The 16,395-nt window shown below is 39.7% G+C and overlaps 1 protein-coding gene across 4 annotated transcripts in view; it reads left to right on the forward strand.

Annotated features, from left to right (window-relative positions):
- The window catches only part of DIS3L2 (DIS3 like 3'-5' exoribonuclease 2), a 315,313-nt gene that overhangs the window by 121,907 nt on the left and 177,011 nt on the right, over window positions 1-16,395 (forward strand). For all 4 annotated transcript variants that reach the window (XM_006207888.3, XM_072961849.1, XM_072961847.1 and 1 more), the window contains 2 exons: window positions 5,736-5,836; window positions 9,647-9,894. In XM_006207888.3, the coding sequence (XP_006207950.2) occupies window positions 5,736-5,836; window positions 9,647-9,894 (349 nt within the window). The remainder of the gene's footprint in view (window positions 1-5,735; window positions 5,837-9,646; window positions 9,895-16,395) is intronic.

Below are 16,395 nucleotides of genomic sequence, written 5' to 3' on the forward strand. Positions count from 1 at the left end.
CACTACTCCTACTTCCTTGGTGAAACTGGAATAATAGTGTCTACTCTACCTATTGTATGAAGTTATGGTGTGGATTAAAAGGGGTGATGTATGTGAACATACTGTGAAAATGCTCTGGTACCATACAGTTTCATTAGCTTTATTTCAGAGTGAGAGACTTGCTTGGGCTGGCAGACTTGCTGCATAGCAGATGATGATAACATGAATGTTACCTTGCCCCTGTGAGGACATGTGTTGTCATTTCTACGTTTCATTGGGGGGAGGGGTCTGTGAAGTAAGTTTTCCATGTTAATTGATTTTGAGAGATCTGAGGGTAATTGTTTTCTTTTATAAGTATATATTACAATTTTCATTGAGTTCTTGTTGGAAAATGTAAATTTCTGTGGCCCTCCATTCCGAGATAGAAAAGCTTGGACTTGTCAGTTTGTCACTCTTTTAATTAGAAAGATCGAAACACCTTCTGGCCCAATTCCTTGCTTTTTTCTTCACATTGCCCTCACTTAGCATCACAGTCTAATATCTGAAAACCTTTTTATGCATTTGTAAAGTGTTAAGAATCATGAGACTTGTCAGTCTGTTGTTTATGTATGAGAAGGCCAAATCAGAATCATTTCATCTTTGTACAGTTGTCCAAACCCACAGAACCTATGACACCAAAAGTGATCTGAAATGTAAACTGTGGACTTTGGGTGGTAAGGATGGGTCAACATAGGTTCATCCTGAGTAAAAAGTGTCCCACTCTGGTGGGGGATGTTAATGTCAGGGAAGGCTATGGAATGTGGAGGGTCTGGGAGTATATAGAAAATCTCGGTACTTCCCCATCTATTTTATTGTAATCCTAAAACTGCTCTAAAAATAAAACCTTAAAAAAAGTTACCCCCCCAAAAAAGAATCATTTCTTATACCAAAATGAGGTGTTGGGTTTGCACTTGTTATATGTAAAAATGGCAATGCCATCCAGCAAACCATAACATTTTACTATTTGTATGTTTAAAGTTGAAGTTTCAGATAATCTGTAGAAAAAGAATAGGACTTCACTGGACTTCTTTTTAGAGTGTTTCTTAGAGAATATAATGAGCAGTTGCTTACATTAGTAGTGTACCTAGTTTTTAGAAAATTATCTTATTTAGATGAAGGATTTTTGATAATCACTATTTCTAGAATTTTTTAACTGGAAGGAACCACAAATGCATTAGTATGACAAAGCTGAAGGCTTGTGGGAACACATAACCTTTTCCCTTGTTGAGGACTGCCAGCAGCTCTGCCCTGTTCTGGTAATTCATTAAGAAGTTTTACTGTTCTGTCAAAGCATTCTTCCTGATACTCAATTAAATTGAGCCCCTTTTTCTTATACTAAGTCATTCATAGTGTTGGAGACACACGTAGCAGCATCCTTCTCAGAAACCTCTCAAATCTTGCCTCTGTTCACTCTCACTGCCACTATCTTAATTTAGATTCTGATTGTGTTTCGCCAGAGTGTGACCCTAGCTTCCTAAGATCTCTGTTACTATTCTCTCTCCATTTCAGAGCACTACCAGATTCATAGCTCTAAAATGTATGTGTCCCTAGCCTTTATAATGTTTTATAGGATGATATCCAAGCTTATCAGTTTCACTGTCTGGACCTGTGTGTTAAGGAGTATGTTCTGCTGAGAGTGGCATTAAATCCTAAAATAACAGTGGCATGAACAAGAAAGTGTATTTCCATCTCACATAAAAGAGGAAGAGAGAAAAAAAACAACAAACAAAGCATAAGTACAAAACAGAAATAGACTCACAGACATAGAATATAAACTTGTGGTTGCCAAGGGGATCGGGGGTGGGAAGAGATAGACTGGGGTTTCAAAACTGTAGAATAGATAAACAAGATTATACTGTATAGCACAGGGAAATATATACAAGATCTTATGGTAGCTCACAGAGAAAAAAATGTGACAATGAATATATATATGTTCATGTATAACTGAAAAATTGTGCTCTACACTGGAATTTGACACAATATTGTAAAATGATTATAAATCAATAAAAAATGTTAAAAAAAAAAGAGTAAGAGAGGTAGGCAGATTAGGGCTTCTAGGTTATTTCCACAGTTTCAACTCATTCTGTTGTGCTGCTCTGCACAGTAGAAGGCACGCTTGTGCTGTAGCCTCCAGGACCAAGGTGAGTAGTTGACATCCAGCTGACACATCCACATTCCAGCTGGGAAGAAGGAGGAAAGATGGAAAGGCAGTACCTCCATTCTTTAAATCACAACACTTTAACGTACTGCTTATTGGCTAAAATTTAGACATGCCAGCCATGCTTAGTTGCAAAAAGACTGAGAAATGTAGTCTTCTAACTAATACTAGCTAAAAAATCAGAGTTCTTACTACTAGGAAAGAAGAGTCTAGATAATTGAGTAGTAACTAGAGTCTCTGCCCTAGGACCTGTGCTACCTCTCCACTAGCCTTGCTCCTTTCCCCATTGTCCCTTCCTGCCCAGCACTTGTGTCCTGAACTCGTTAGTAGCTACAGTAAACTTCTTACTAGTCTTTTACCATGTCAGGCTCTTTCACAGCTCTGGGCCGTTGCACAAGTGCCAACCTTTACCTGGAATGCCATTCAACTTCTTTATCTTTCTCTGAAACATCTGTATATCCTTCAAGCCCAACTCACATATGCAGTGAGTTTTTCTTACTTCCTTAACACTGACAGCACATTACTCCATACTTGAACACGTCATCAGTGGGAGGAGTTTGAGCTTCCTGATCTTAGTAGTTGAAGAGACTTGAGTTTGAATTTCTTCTCTGCAGCTTGGGCTGGAGAGTATAAATATGGAAATGCTCAGCATATAAATTATACTTAAAGCCATGGTCCATATGTCTCTTTTTGAGTTCCAGATCTTCCTGTTGAACTGTTTACTCAACATCATCACTTGAAGGTCTCACAGGTGGCCTCTCGAGTAGAACCACCTTTGAACTAGAACTCTTGATTTTCACCTTCCCCTCTAATCTTCCCTGTGCTAGTAATGCCTCCATCAGCCTCTGTCAGCCTAGCTGCAGATGTCGAGAAGCTGGACATAATCCTTCATTTCTCATATCTAATAATCCTTAAACTCTCGCATCTAATTACCACCAAAGTCTGTTAGTTCAACTCCAAAATATGTCTTAAATTGATGCTTTGAATTCCATCTTCAGTGCCTGCATTGCAGCACTATCCTTTCATGTCTGAACTATTGTGATAGCTCTTAACTGGTCTCCCTACATTCCCTTTTAGGTTGCTCTGGTCTCAAGTGGGGAAGTCACTTTCTTGAACAAAATCCTTAGCCAGCTTCCTATTGTGTTTAGGTTTAAATTAAGGATTCTTAACTCCCTCAAGACCCCATCTGACTTGACTCCCATCTACCTCTCATTTCTATTTCTTGCCATGCCCATTCTTGGTCACTGTGCTCCAGTCATATGGTCTTTCTGTTCCTTGACTGTGCCAAGGACTTCCTACCTCTGCCCCCCTCCAAGTACCATTCCCCACTGGGGTCTTTTGTCCCCTTCTTCACTCCTACACAAACCAACCTCAGATTTCAGCTTAAATGTCAGTTGCATACAGGGCCATTTCCCTGATCTCTTAAATTAAATCGTATGTTCTCTCCTCTTCCTCCTTGGGAGTGTTCTTTCATTCTTAGCATTCATCACAATTTGTAATTTTCTATTTATTAAATTCTTACTTATTGAATATCACTCTAACATTAAACTGTATGTTCCATAAAGGCTTGGACCATATTTCTTTTGTTCACACTGAATCCTCAATGCCCAGTGCTCAATAAATACACATGGAATAAATGAATAAACATGCTCTTGTGATTAAATAATGCAATAGATTCATTAACTTGACAACTTTGCTGTTCATTGTGGCAAGGTGTAGTTGTTGGCAACCTATTAAGGTGATTCACTTTTCCAACCTGGCATTGTGTTTCTTCACATTCATTGAACATATCCATGGTGCTCACCTGCAAAGCTGTAAAACTTCAGTTTAATTTATTAGAATCCATCTTTGTCTAAATAAAGTCTTATTTCTGCCAAGATATCCTTATGAACACAGAACTTGAAAAGGTCATGTTCAAGTGTGATGTCTGAAACTCATGATTAGGCCTACTTACATGGCTTCCCCTCTTCTTTTGAACGCAACCTGGCATAACCTTTGGAACAGAAGGCTTGCTTGTTGTTGGGATAGAATCTGAAGCAGTAGTCATTTTAAGATGGAGTCATCAGTGACCTAAACAGAAAGCTGCACGCCCAGGACTTAGGCTGTCTCCAAAAAGCCCCCACTACCCTGTCTTGATTACCAGCTCTTGAGACCAAAAGCTCAAATCTCAAATATCTAGGTAGCGTATACTTGTTCATGGTAATTCCAGCCTCCTAATCTTGCCTGAATTACCTTGTTCTGCAGAGCGCATTGGCAAGGTATGTTATGGATAGGTCAACAACTTGTGTGGCTTTTTCTCCCTAAGAGTATAAAAGATGTTGTTCTGGAAGCATCTGATGATTTTGGAATCCTAAACTATGATCTAAAAGAAAAGATGAGTGTAGATGATGTCCCTCTTCTACTGGTAGACGATGATCAACAATGGGAACGTTTTCATTTGTTTTTTCTTTTCAGAAAACAATAAGAATTCTGCTTTCAGTGGGCACTATGGTAGGTAGATTTTAGCATAAATGGAAAAGCATACAGTTGATTATTCTTAAGCCCCAGTAGGTCAGATCATGTCAGTGTTTCCAGAGTACGCCCAGAATAAAGTTGGCTTTCAGCTGAGCCTTTGCTAAGAGGCAGCCAGTCCTGAAAAGGATTTATTTATTTATTTTGGCCTTGGTAATGTCTAAATGATGATAGTACAAGTCCCTCTTAGCTAGCTGGAGTGGGTCCCACGTGAATTGGTTGTGACCCTAGCATCCAGAAACTCCAGTATGGTTGGATAAGAATATTTTGTGGGGGAAATCTAGTGTAACACATGAAAATACAAAATATTAAACGTTCAGAAGTGTGTAATTTTCTGCTTTTTTTCATGAGTGGTTTTAGTACTTCTGGTCTAGAGCCTAACTCCCTCTTTACTGGGGAGATGTGGTTTCAGTTTCTTGGGTGAATGTGCATTTTATAAGTTTTTTAAGAAAGGAAATTAAATATTAAAAGACTTTAAGTACTTTACTCTTTATATAATGTCACTAAGAAAAGCCAGGAAAATCAGGATTGGCTTTTTTATTTGTTTATTTAATAAATATAATCTATTTTCCACCATTTTGTTTGTTATGGCTGGTACCAAAGTACTTTTAAAAGTTAACATTTATTTTGATTTTGTTTTATTTCAACAGATGTGCATAATAAGTTAACCTATCTCTAGTCTTCATTGTGGGCTGGGGCAGTGTATAACATTTCGTTTTTTTGGCATTTTGACACATAGGCGATTTAGTTTAATTCCACATAACTTGATGCTCTCCACGTGTAGGATGCCTAACATGAATAACATTAAATAGATAAAATGTGGCCTTCTGAGTGAGCATTAATACAAGTTGGTGATGTAATTGACCATAGCCAAGTCACCTAACCACTATGGGCCTGGGTTTCCTTTTCTGTAAAATGAGTAGTTTGAGGTAAATGGTATCCAAGAATCCTTGCAGCTCTGAATTTGAAAATCCCATGCATCTGTCTGCCTAATAGGTATGATTCTAACTGATTCCTCCTCCTCTTCTTTTCTCTCTTTTTAAATTAGGAAAAGAAGATGCTGGTGCACCAGTTACAAAAGACGAGAACACTTTCATGCAACAGGACACAAGAGCTTTACCAGAGAAGTCGCTGCAAAGATCAGCAAAGGTCATTGCCTATAGATTTTCTCCTCTTGTCCAAAAGGCTTTTGGCTGAGCTACCTATTTCAGGTCTCTCATGCAACTGAGTTACGGCTGTAGTTGGTCAGTTAATCAGGAAAGTTAGTGGAAGCAGGGAATCATAAAAAGTGTATCTTTTTTACAACTTTAAATATACACATATATATCCATTTGCCTGTCTTTGGATGAAGGGCCAAGGCCTTTTCTCTGCATGCAGGTGTGTTTATTGAAGTTCTTGCATTGTCTTTTTCTGCTTAAACTGCATTTGTAATGTGAATCTATGATTTCCAGTTTGGGTTATTTAATGTGGATGAACATTTAGGCACTAGTGAAGCAATATGAATGTACAGTCAGATTTTTACGGTTTTTTGCTGCATTTTTTTTAATTGTCATGCCCTTATCTAATTCAAAAGTAAGTTTTTAGTAAGTCCTTTAAATATTTTTCAAAGTATTTAATTTAGTTATCCTAGGAACAAAAACCATTACTTTCATATCCTGCACTGTTGTTTTATATTATTCAATTTTATTTTTAATTATGTATGTTAGTGACATATTCAGATGTGAGACTGAACACAGCTGGCCTTGCTATGCAGACAGCTCCTGGTGGGAGAAGTGGTGTAGGACAAAGGATGAAGTGTGTGTGGCACGAGACTTCCTCCGCCAGGAGCATCCGTCTGCATGTCTGACCTGGGAGTGCCATGCTGCCCCTCTGTCTAGCAAGTTGGTTAGGAGAATGTCTCCTGCATATTAACATGAGGAATTTTAAAGCATATTACATATATGTTACCCTCCCCCATTGTCTGTTCAGTTATCTAGATCTTTATTTCAGTAGGCGTTTTGAATACTGACCATGTGCCAGGCAACATGCTAGGTGTGGAACAGTATAATGAATGGAAAGCCTGTGGCTGGATCTGGCTCACAAACTTGTGTTTTGTTTGACCCGTGCAGTATTTAAAAATTTTGACTTAGTAGCTTACATTAAAAAAAACGGAGTATTTATCTAAAAAAAATCAGACTTCTGGCTTCTCTTGACGAAACAAAACATCCGGCCACACTGGGCCACATTCTTAAATGACTGGTCAGAGCTGAGTAGAGGCAACCCTCTGTAGATAGAACTTATGTTCTGCTATTTGCTACTGCCCCCCAACGGTGCTCTCTCTCTTGCTGTTTTTGTTTTGGTGGGGTTTTTCTTCTTTTTTTTAGATAATTTCTTAATTCAATCTAAAATTACAAGGCAAAATAGCGCTTATATGCAAAACTTACACCTTGGTTAAAGTCGTTTCTATGAAAACTAATGTATGAACCACAAGTAATGTCACGCTGCTTTGTATACCTCTTGTCTGTCAGATATTAAAACAGAAAGCAAGGACTTCTGGTTCAGACAAGATGGCATAGATTCGTTTTTCCTTGCTCTTCCCTAAGTGCAACTACAAACTCTGGGCAGTAACGAGAGACGACCAGAGAAGAATTCTGAAAGATGAAAAGAGGAAGGAAAGCTAGTTAGGGATTCCAGGACTAGAAGAGCAACATAGTAGCTTGGGACTTTATAACCCTTTCACCAACAGAAGGTGACCCAGGCCTCGTGTTTTTGGATCGAAGCCCAGCAGTAGTAGGTGGCTCAAGCAGACTCATTCCTCACTCAGGTCTAACCAGGAGTCCCTCCAACAACACCAGGCAATCCCAGCAACACCTCTTAGTGGGACTGACTGGGATCTCTGCCGATGACAAGTGGCTTGAGAAGGGCTTTCCTTCCTTACCACACTTGAGACTTCTCTCCCTCACCAAGAGACAGCAGCCATCTGGGTGATTCTGACAACAGGGATGCTGCCAAAGAGGTGGCCCAGCCCCAGAAGCCTCTTTGCCCCTATGGGCCTGAGACACCCTTCCCCCACCCAGAGACACCTGGCAGCCAGGTGTCACTAGCAAAGGAGATCCTACCACAACAAGTATGTGGTCCAAGGAGCTTTTTTATCCTCATGGACCTGAGATGCCCCTTTCCTACCCAGAGATGCTGGGCAGCCAGGTAACACCAGTAGAAGGGGGTACCACCACCACAAAAATCCTATGTAGGTAGTCTCCTTGTCTCTGCATGGACAGGGACTAGGATTTGTTCCTAACCTACACTAAAGGGACCAAGTGGCCAGGCCTGAGGAAGTTCTTTCCATCCCTTCAGCAGTACCAGCAGAAACCAGTGGGAGCCTCAGTGGCACCATGTCAACCAAACGTATTAAAATAACACTGTAAAGGCTCTGAAAATTAAATTATTATTGGAACCACAGCCCACAAATGTAGTCTCGGACCTGCATGCTAAACCTAGACAAGGTGACTCCCTTTTAAAAGAAAAGATTTAAATAAGACCTTGAATCTGCTAACATTATTATGAAAAGGTCCAGGATACAATAGAAAACCACCCATCTACCAGGAACCAGGAAAATCACCACTTGCATGAGGAAAGACAACTGATGCCAACACCAAGATGTTGCAGTTATCTGACTGTGATTTTAAAACAGCCATCACAACCATGCTTTAACAAGCAATTAAACAGTCTCTTGAAATAAATAAGAAAATGGGAAGTCTCAGCAAAGAAATAGAGGTTATTAAAAAAAAGAACCAAATGAAATTAAAGAACTGAAAAGTATAATAACAAATAAAATACTTGCTGGATGGGCTCACTAATAGAGTAGAGGTGACTCAGCATATTAGTTAACTTCAGGACAGATCGGTAGAATTTACCCAATCTGAACAGAGCCTCAGGAAGTTGTAGGACATTAAAAAAGATTCAGCATTCAGATCAGAGGTTCCCAGTAGGAGAGGATCAAGAGAGTGGAGTTTGAAGAAAAGACGTGCTGACTGGGAACAGGCGAAAAAATATCTTAGAGATTTTAAGGTCCTAGCGACGATTGTATAACGTTAATGTACAATGGTATCCGCCTCTGTGATTGTAATTTTCTTCTTTTCTGGTGGACTCAGCTTGCGTTTAAGGTTAGGGAATAGCAGCAGCTGAATTGTTCCAGAATTGAGGTTTTAGGGTAGCTGCATTGGAAGGACAAGAGGGGTGAGGTATTTGGTGACACAGGTGACAGGACTTGAAGTAACGGAGCATGGTGTCTCTGGGAGTAGGAAAGGATCCAGGGCTAAGAAGAAGCTAATAGTCATAGAAAAGAGGGAGGGGCCAAGGCACGAGTGGTCTTGATGTGGTGAAAAGCCTATGGAGAGTAAGAGAGAGGAGTGGTGGGTCAGTCCAAGATGACGTGCCTCTCTTGGTAGAAACAGGATGAACTTGTAGTGGTGTGGTGGCCTGAATCTTTGGTGAAATGAGAGGTGGGGTTTAATCTTGGAAAGAAGGAAGGTTAAAAGGTTTTGACATTTGAAGGTGTAATAAAGAACAGTTATTATTTATGTTTAATAACATTTTTAAATAAACAACTCCTGTATTGTTCATGTGAGATACTGGTATAGTTCATGTGAGAAAAATGTAGTACAGAACAAACACCTTGAGCTATCTTCCCTGCTGGAATTTTACACATCTCCTTAAGACATAGGTCTTGGTTTTAAAGGCACTTCTGTCTAATGCATCTGTGTATAGCGTAATTTTCCTTTGGTATGTGTGCTCACTAGATACTTGTTGCAACTTAAATATAGATTACTTAATCACAGAGCATCACTGAGAGCTACTTCATTTGAACCTAGAAGAACTGCTGGACCCAACTGGTTGACCAAATAACACCCTGCTGACTTCTCCCAACTGTTATCCAGTCCTATAGATAAACAGTATTAACTGTATCTTTGGTGTTTTCAGGTGGTTTACATCTTGGAGAAAAAACATTCCCGTGCAGCAACTGGCTTCCTTAAACTCTTGGCTGATAAGAACAGTGAACTGTTTAGGAAATATGCCCTGTTTTCTCCCTCGGATCACCGAGTGCCTAGAATTTATGTGCCTCTTAAGGACTGTCCCCAGGACTTTTTGACTCGGCCTAAGGATTATGCCAACACACTGTTCATCTGCCGCATCGTGGACTGGAAGGAAGACAGCAATTTTGCCTTGGGGTAGGTGATTTTGGCAATAAAAACCGCAGATACCAGACAGAAACTGGTTAAGGTAGCCTTTAGGTACTTATTATTTCTTCATTAAAGCATGGGTACTTGGCATATTTTGGCCCTGGTTCTTCAGTAATGGCCCTTACCTACCACCTCAGCTGGTTACCCATAGGTTCCTTGAATTGCCAGGCAGTCACCTTTTTTGTTTGTTTTTGGTTTTTGTCATAAAACATAAGCACATTCTGGGCCTCTACTTATTTCCTGTTAGGTCATGAATCCTGTTTGTACTTGTGAATGGCAAGAAATTCATTACATCAAATAATCAGACCCCTCCTTTCAGACACTAGTGCTAAAACATGCAAAATTCCAGGCATATTCAGGGCACCTCAGTCTCCCATGCTTTAAAATAGGAATGTAAAAATATGCTTGAATATGTGCTCTTTTGGTATTAATCCTTCAGAGGTTTCACTCATGGCATTAAACATTAAATTACCCCACTGTACGCAGGGAAGGGGTACCATATTCTTTTGGAAACTTTCAGAAAGCAGTCTAACTTAAATCCAGATCATACGGTTACAGAGCATCATAGCTAGCCACTTCCATGTAATCTGAAGAAATTGCTCGACCCAGCTGCTTGATCAGATGCTGTGCCTGCTTGCTCCTCACAGTTGGTATTCATTTTGAAAGAAAAGCAACATTAAGTTTTAGCTACTTCTGAAGCCCTTTATTATGAATGGTGTCTGGTTTATGCTTCACAGGAAATGCAAATAAAGGCATACAAGCTAGAAAAGTTTGCTCTGACACGTACTTTTAGTCTCACTTGGTGACTTGCTTGTTGGTCATGTAACTTGTGCAGGATGAACCCTCCTGGGAGTGTTCTGTGGTTTGAGTGCCAGCTCTGAATGATGGCCACAGTATGCCGCTTTTATCGGGTTTATTCTGTACTTAGCCTTTTAGGCCTAGGGAAGTAAACCAAATCAAATCTGTGTGTCATACCTCATGCCATTTAAGAAATACCGTCCTGTGCCACTTTCTCAGTGAGACAAAGATCTGTGTGATTTATGTGATTCCCAGAGCCACGCGGGAACAGTTGCAGTTTCTTTTTTGCTCTCAAGTGGTGTGATTGCAATGTCATCATTTTTTAGCGTAACTCATTATCCAGAAGTGACGTCAATCCCTTGAGCCCTAAATAGCACTTCTCAGAGGCTTGCCAGTTTCTCACCATCCACTCAAAAGGCCTGATCGTGGCTGTGCCACCTGGCCCCTGGTGATTGTGCCCGCCACACTCTGCTTGGCAGTGAAAAGGGAACGATTTCACATCAAGACAGGAAATCCAGCCTTGACTCTTATCTGCCTTTCTGTCATATCCCATTGTGTATACTTGACGGGCTACTTCCTTAGTTTTCGAGTTTTAAGGGTGTAGTCAGGAAATCTTCACAGTGTGAGTTTCTCTTACCGCTCAGATAGCCCTTCAGGTTCCTTTTGCACAGCTGTGCCATTACTTCATCAAGAACTCTTTTCTTAACATTTTTTTTATTGAGTTATAGTCATTTTACAATGTTGTGTCGAATTCCAGTGTAGAGCACAATTTTTCAGTTATACATGAACACACATATATTCATTGTCACATTCTTTTTCGTTGTGAGCTACCACAAGATCTTGTATGTATTTCCCTGTGCTATACGGTATAATCTTGTTTTTTTCTGTGGGTAAAAGTACAACAATAAAAAAGGAGGCAGACATTTGAAGCAGCAAGGACATTTGCTGAATCTAAAGAAAGACTATTTTAAAATAATAACCATATATTAATCATTTACTTTTCAAAATAAAAAAAATTTTGAAGATTCTCATACTTAGATGGAAAACTGCTAAGCTTTTTGTTACCTTTGTACTGTAAAGTCATTAAAATTGTCTTTTATGGAAATAAGCCTTTTAAAATCTTTGTGGAAAAGGGAAATTTTAAGAAATAAAATGTGGCAGATTTTCATGATGAAGTTCTCAGCTGACGTCTCTCTCCTGAGGGGTGCATTTGTGCGGGCTGCAGCTGTTGCATGTTGGTGGTCGCCTTGCCATTTTGTTCTGGCTATCAGTTACTGATCTGCAGGAGCTGAGGTCACTATTTCCCGATCAGAACATGCTGTGCTGTGATTGCTTGGGTCTCCTCTCTCGTCTTTGCCAGGTTTTGACCAGGAGCACGAAGGTAGTACTTGTTATGGGTGTGAATGTGTGTGGTTAGCTTCCATAGAAACTATGCCTAAAAACTGACTTTAGCCAAAACGCCTTCCTTTTGAACTTCTTTCCTGCCCCTATACTCTACCCTTAACAGTATCGAACTTCTGCCTATATAATTGCTAATAATTATTCAAGTCCAAAGTCATTTAATTTCTTCTGTAGTAAAATTCAGTTCACGAGACAGATGTTGATCATATGTGTAAGTCACTGCTGTATTACATGAGAAATACAAAGGTAAATAAGCTATGGTTTCTTTATGTAAAGGAGTTATAGCCTAATGCAGAAAGACTTTACATAAATGTCATAGGATTAATTTGATTCTAAGAAATGGAATCCTATTTGATCTAATTTAAGTAGCAGCAGTGATTAATATAAGAAACTGGTGGTTCATCTAGAACCCAGGGCGGGAAGTATAGGCAGGTCTCATGAGGAACTCAGAACTAACAAGGTGGTAAAGGAATCACAGCTTCTCTTTCAAGCACCCTGAGCTGTCCAGCCACCATATGGTATCTTTTCTCTACCCGTTTCTGCATATGAGCTGTATTATTCTGCTTTTCTTTACGCAGTAGCCGTCTTCTTGCTCAGTAGCGTACATGGCCCCTAAATGGCACTGCCAGTCCTCTGCAGGTCACACGCTGAAGTCTAGATCACAATACAGAATTTCTTTATAGAAAATCTTTATTGGTCTATTGAGAGAGTTATTTGCCCTGGTCAATACTTTTAACCAGAAAATCCAAGGTCCACGATCCACTGCCCAATTACCAGGGACTCTGGGACTCAACTCTCTGGCAAGGAGTATGGATAAAGCAGATGAATTGAATGGCCTGTCTCTCTGAGCTCTAACTATAGTACAAAGCAGAATGTTGTAAGTTCTTCCATAGGAATAAAAGAATTTTCTGAAAGTTTGGAGTAGGTAGATGAAGGGGGAAATCTAGGATTGTTTCTTGGAGAACAGAAGCCTCTTTGGTAAAAAAATCACTCTGACTGACAGTCCAGGGTGGGTGGGAAAGGACATGGCTGGAAGCAAGCAGTAGGCCATTGCAGTAAGATAAGATGAGAGAACCTGAAGTTAGGAACTGCAGTGAAGGAAACAATAGGAATGAAAGGATTCAGGGGAGATGGAGAAGGTAAATTTTCTCAGACATGGTGACTGATGGAAATGGGGCATGAAGGAGAAGGACAGAATCTTGGATGAACTCTCAGGCCTCTGACTCGGGTGACTGGGTAGATGATGATGGCATTTAATCACAATTCACCAAGAGGATCTTCATCTTCTACTGTTCCCTTATGCCTCATTGCTTGCTGTTTCACAAGCTAACTGTATTTGTTCATAGCTCCAGACTTTTGCACACTACACTTCCTTTCCCAGTAAAGGCTTTTTCTACTCCCCAGTGTTTATTTAGTGCAGTACTCAACTTTTAAACTTAACTCAGTTATCTGCTAGAAAGATGTTCCTTGTCTCTGAGTCCTCCCTCATGGGTGCTCCCATAGTTTCTAATAATACCAGTATTATAGCTCTCATCTGTTTGTATTGTAATTGCTTATGTAAGTTACCTACTTGGCCATGAGCTCCTTTAAGGCAAGGACACTCAGTGGATGTTTGCCGGCTGGTCAGATGGGTAGATGAAAATGATTTGATGACCCCGAGATCTTCAGCCATGTTGATCAGGAAGAAGTTGCACCATAAATCAAACTAGAAAACACAGAAGTAGTTTGGGACAGAAAATGTTGAGAACCAAGATTCTGTGGTTTCAAAATCAACACTTGATAACAACATACAGTCAGTATATAACCTTAGGTGGAGAACCCCAAGTTTAGAATCTTTAACAAAGAGGTTAAATAGAATGTGCACATTAATAAAGTATAAAATTTCAGTAGCTTTGGAAGGAGTCTTAAGGAGGCCATCAATCTTGGCGCTTCCTTCAGTGTAAGATTTGCTTCTCTGGCACTTGCAGTAGCCTCCAATTAAGGGGAGCCCAAAGAGTATTACAATACTAGAGACCTCTCGTTGTTAAAAGTCATTTTTCATCTTGTTCTTAGAATTGTCATGAGAGATATCAGCTGAGCCTTTTTTAATCTCTGTACATCACATACCACATTTTCCTGAATCTTAATCTGTATTGCTATCAGAAACCTAAAGATAATCTATTCTTAGTGAACCCTTGCTGGCTTTTAGAGATCACTGCTTTTTGTTATGCATCACAATATATTTAGTACTTTTTATATTTTCTGCTGGTCTCTTGTCCAAGATACTTAAAAAGCCACACTGGCTTCCTTGTTGGAATGGTTTGTAATTATATAATCAGACTTAAAAGTTTTAAGGGCTTCCCAACTCTCTTAAATCTTCCTTCCCTTTAGCAACTCTTGCAGTGGAATTCATGCCTATATTTTCTGAGACCTTTGTGAAATCTGCTATCCTAAAGTCTAGAGTTTATAGTCCCAGCCTTCCCTTCCAGGGTATCATAAGCATGGAGAGATCAAGGTCCCTTTCTGCTGGATTTGTCAAGGTTTCTTCTTCTGGAATAGTTAAGGATAAATCTTGAAGAAAATGGAAAAGTTTTACAGCAGCCACTGTGAGGAACATAGTAGTGTTTGATGGCAACACTCAAGACTAACTGAAGATCTGTGACATGAATTGACCTAGATCAAATTGACATATTTATATTATTTTCTGTAGCAAACTTTGGTAGCTTTAAGAGATGGGAAGGAAGAAAATGAATCAGTGCAGGTATAGCAAGGTTGAAAAAGTTTTGGATGGACATGGGATTGTTTAGGTTTAATGGGAAGATGTTGAAATGAGAAATAGAGAATGGGCCACAGTACTGCTCATTTTAATGAGTGTGAAGGATGGCAGCTTCCACTGGTGAGAGTGACTGGGCAAGGTCAAAGGAGAGGAAGGGAAGTTCTGACTGACAGTGCCTGCAGTGGGAAGGAAGTGGTTGGTGGGGAAGGAGGACTTTTCTGGTATCTTCTTCAGCACCCACCTTTGTACTCATAAGGTGTCAGTTATCAGACAATCAGAAATATTTGTTGACTGACAGAAGCAAATATTTTTATTATTCCATTCAGATTTGATACAAATTTCTTATGAGGTAGATTTGAATTGGGGAGGTGGTCGTTAAGGTACATTAAATTGTATTTAGGAAAATGAAACAGTAAGCAGATTGGTAGAAAAAAACAAATGGAATAAATCAGTTAGTTTCATTGAGGCATAACCTACAAGATTAGCAAGTTGGAAGATAGCTCTATCCAATCCTTCCCCCTGTGCAAAAACAGTATTTCACCTTTTCAAGGGAATGTCCCTTATCCGAAGACTCTTCTGAGTAAGATACTGTGTTATGTAATACTAAAAACTTGCATTACCAAACTTAGACTTTATTAAGACCTTTTCGGAGGGTATGGCTCTAGCTGGCTGGTAGACAAAAATTGAATCAGGCTGAGGAGGGGGCTCTTTTTTGGTGACTGTTGGGCTCCACCTGGTGGCCTGTAAGGATCAGCTTTGGAAAAAGCTGTTATCAACACTGAGAGGATCTTAGTCAAAACAGAAAAAAAGTATAAGGAATGGAGGAAAATGGTCCTGATGCAGGCTCTGGTTGCCAAATTGTTTTTTCCTCATCCTGTATGCAGTCATTAACATTTCTTCCATGGTTGTCAACTTCATCCACTATTTCTAGGGCATCTTCTTGAAAATATTATTTTAAAGTATTAGAGAACCTTAGCTACTATTAGCATTCTCTTTTACTCCTTAAATGCTTTCAGCCTCCTCTTTGCTCCCTTCATGTTGACAGTAAGCTCTTCACTCTCAATCTTTAGGGCCTTCCCTAAAATCCTTCAGTACTGTTGAGCCTTGCTTCTTTTTTGCATTCTGTCATCACTGATCTGCCCACACTTTTCCTGAAGTCCACAATTCCCTACTTACTGCCTCTGCTGGGTCATAATGCTGAGCCAGAAAAAGGAAAATAATGTGTTCTCTCCTGATTATAGAAAATAATACCTAAAATATACAGCCCAAGTATTTGCTGTACTTTGTTTTCACTGGGTATTGTTGCTGAAGTTCTGGGCTCTAGGTCTGGCTATGTTTGATTGTTCTCCACTTGCAGGTTCTCAGGGATCTGATACCATTATATGTATTTGCATGGGGTTTCCAACATGGACCAATATGAATGAAAGCATTTATATGAGAGTGGTAATGATAGTGATAATCACTGTAAGAGTGTATGGTTGTCTTCTTGTGTATAGCCTAGTTTTAAGGCTGAAACTTTATAAGACTATGTGGTA

The sequence above is a fragment of the Vicugna pacos genome, chromosome 5 (assembly GCF_048564905.1).
Source record: "Vicugna pacos chromosome 5, VicPac4, whole genome shotgun sequence".
Taxonomy (NCBI): domain Eukaryota; kingdom Metazoa; phylum Chordata; class Mammalia; order Artiodactyla; family Camelidae; genus Vicugna; species Vicugna pacos.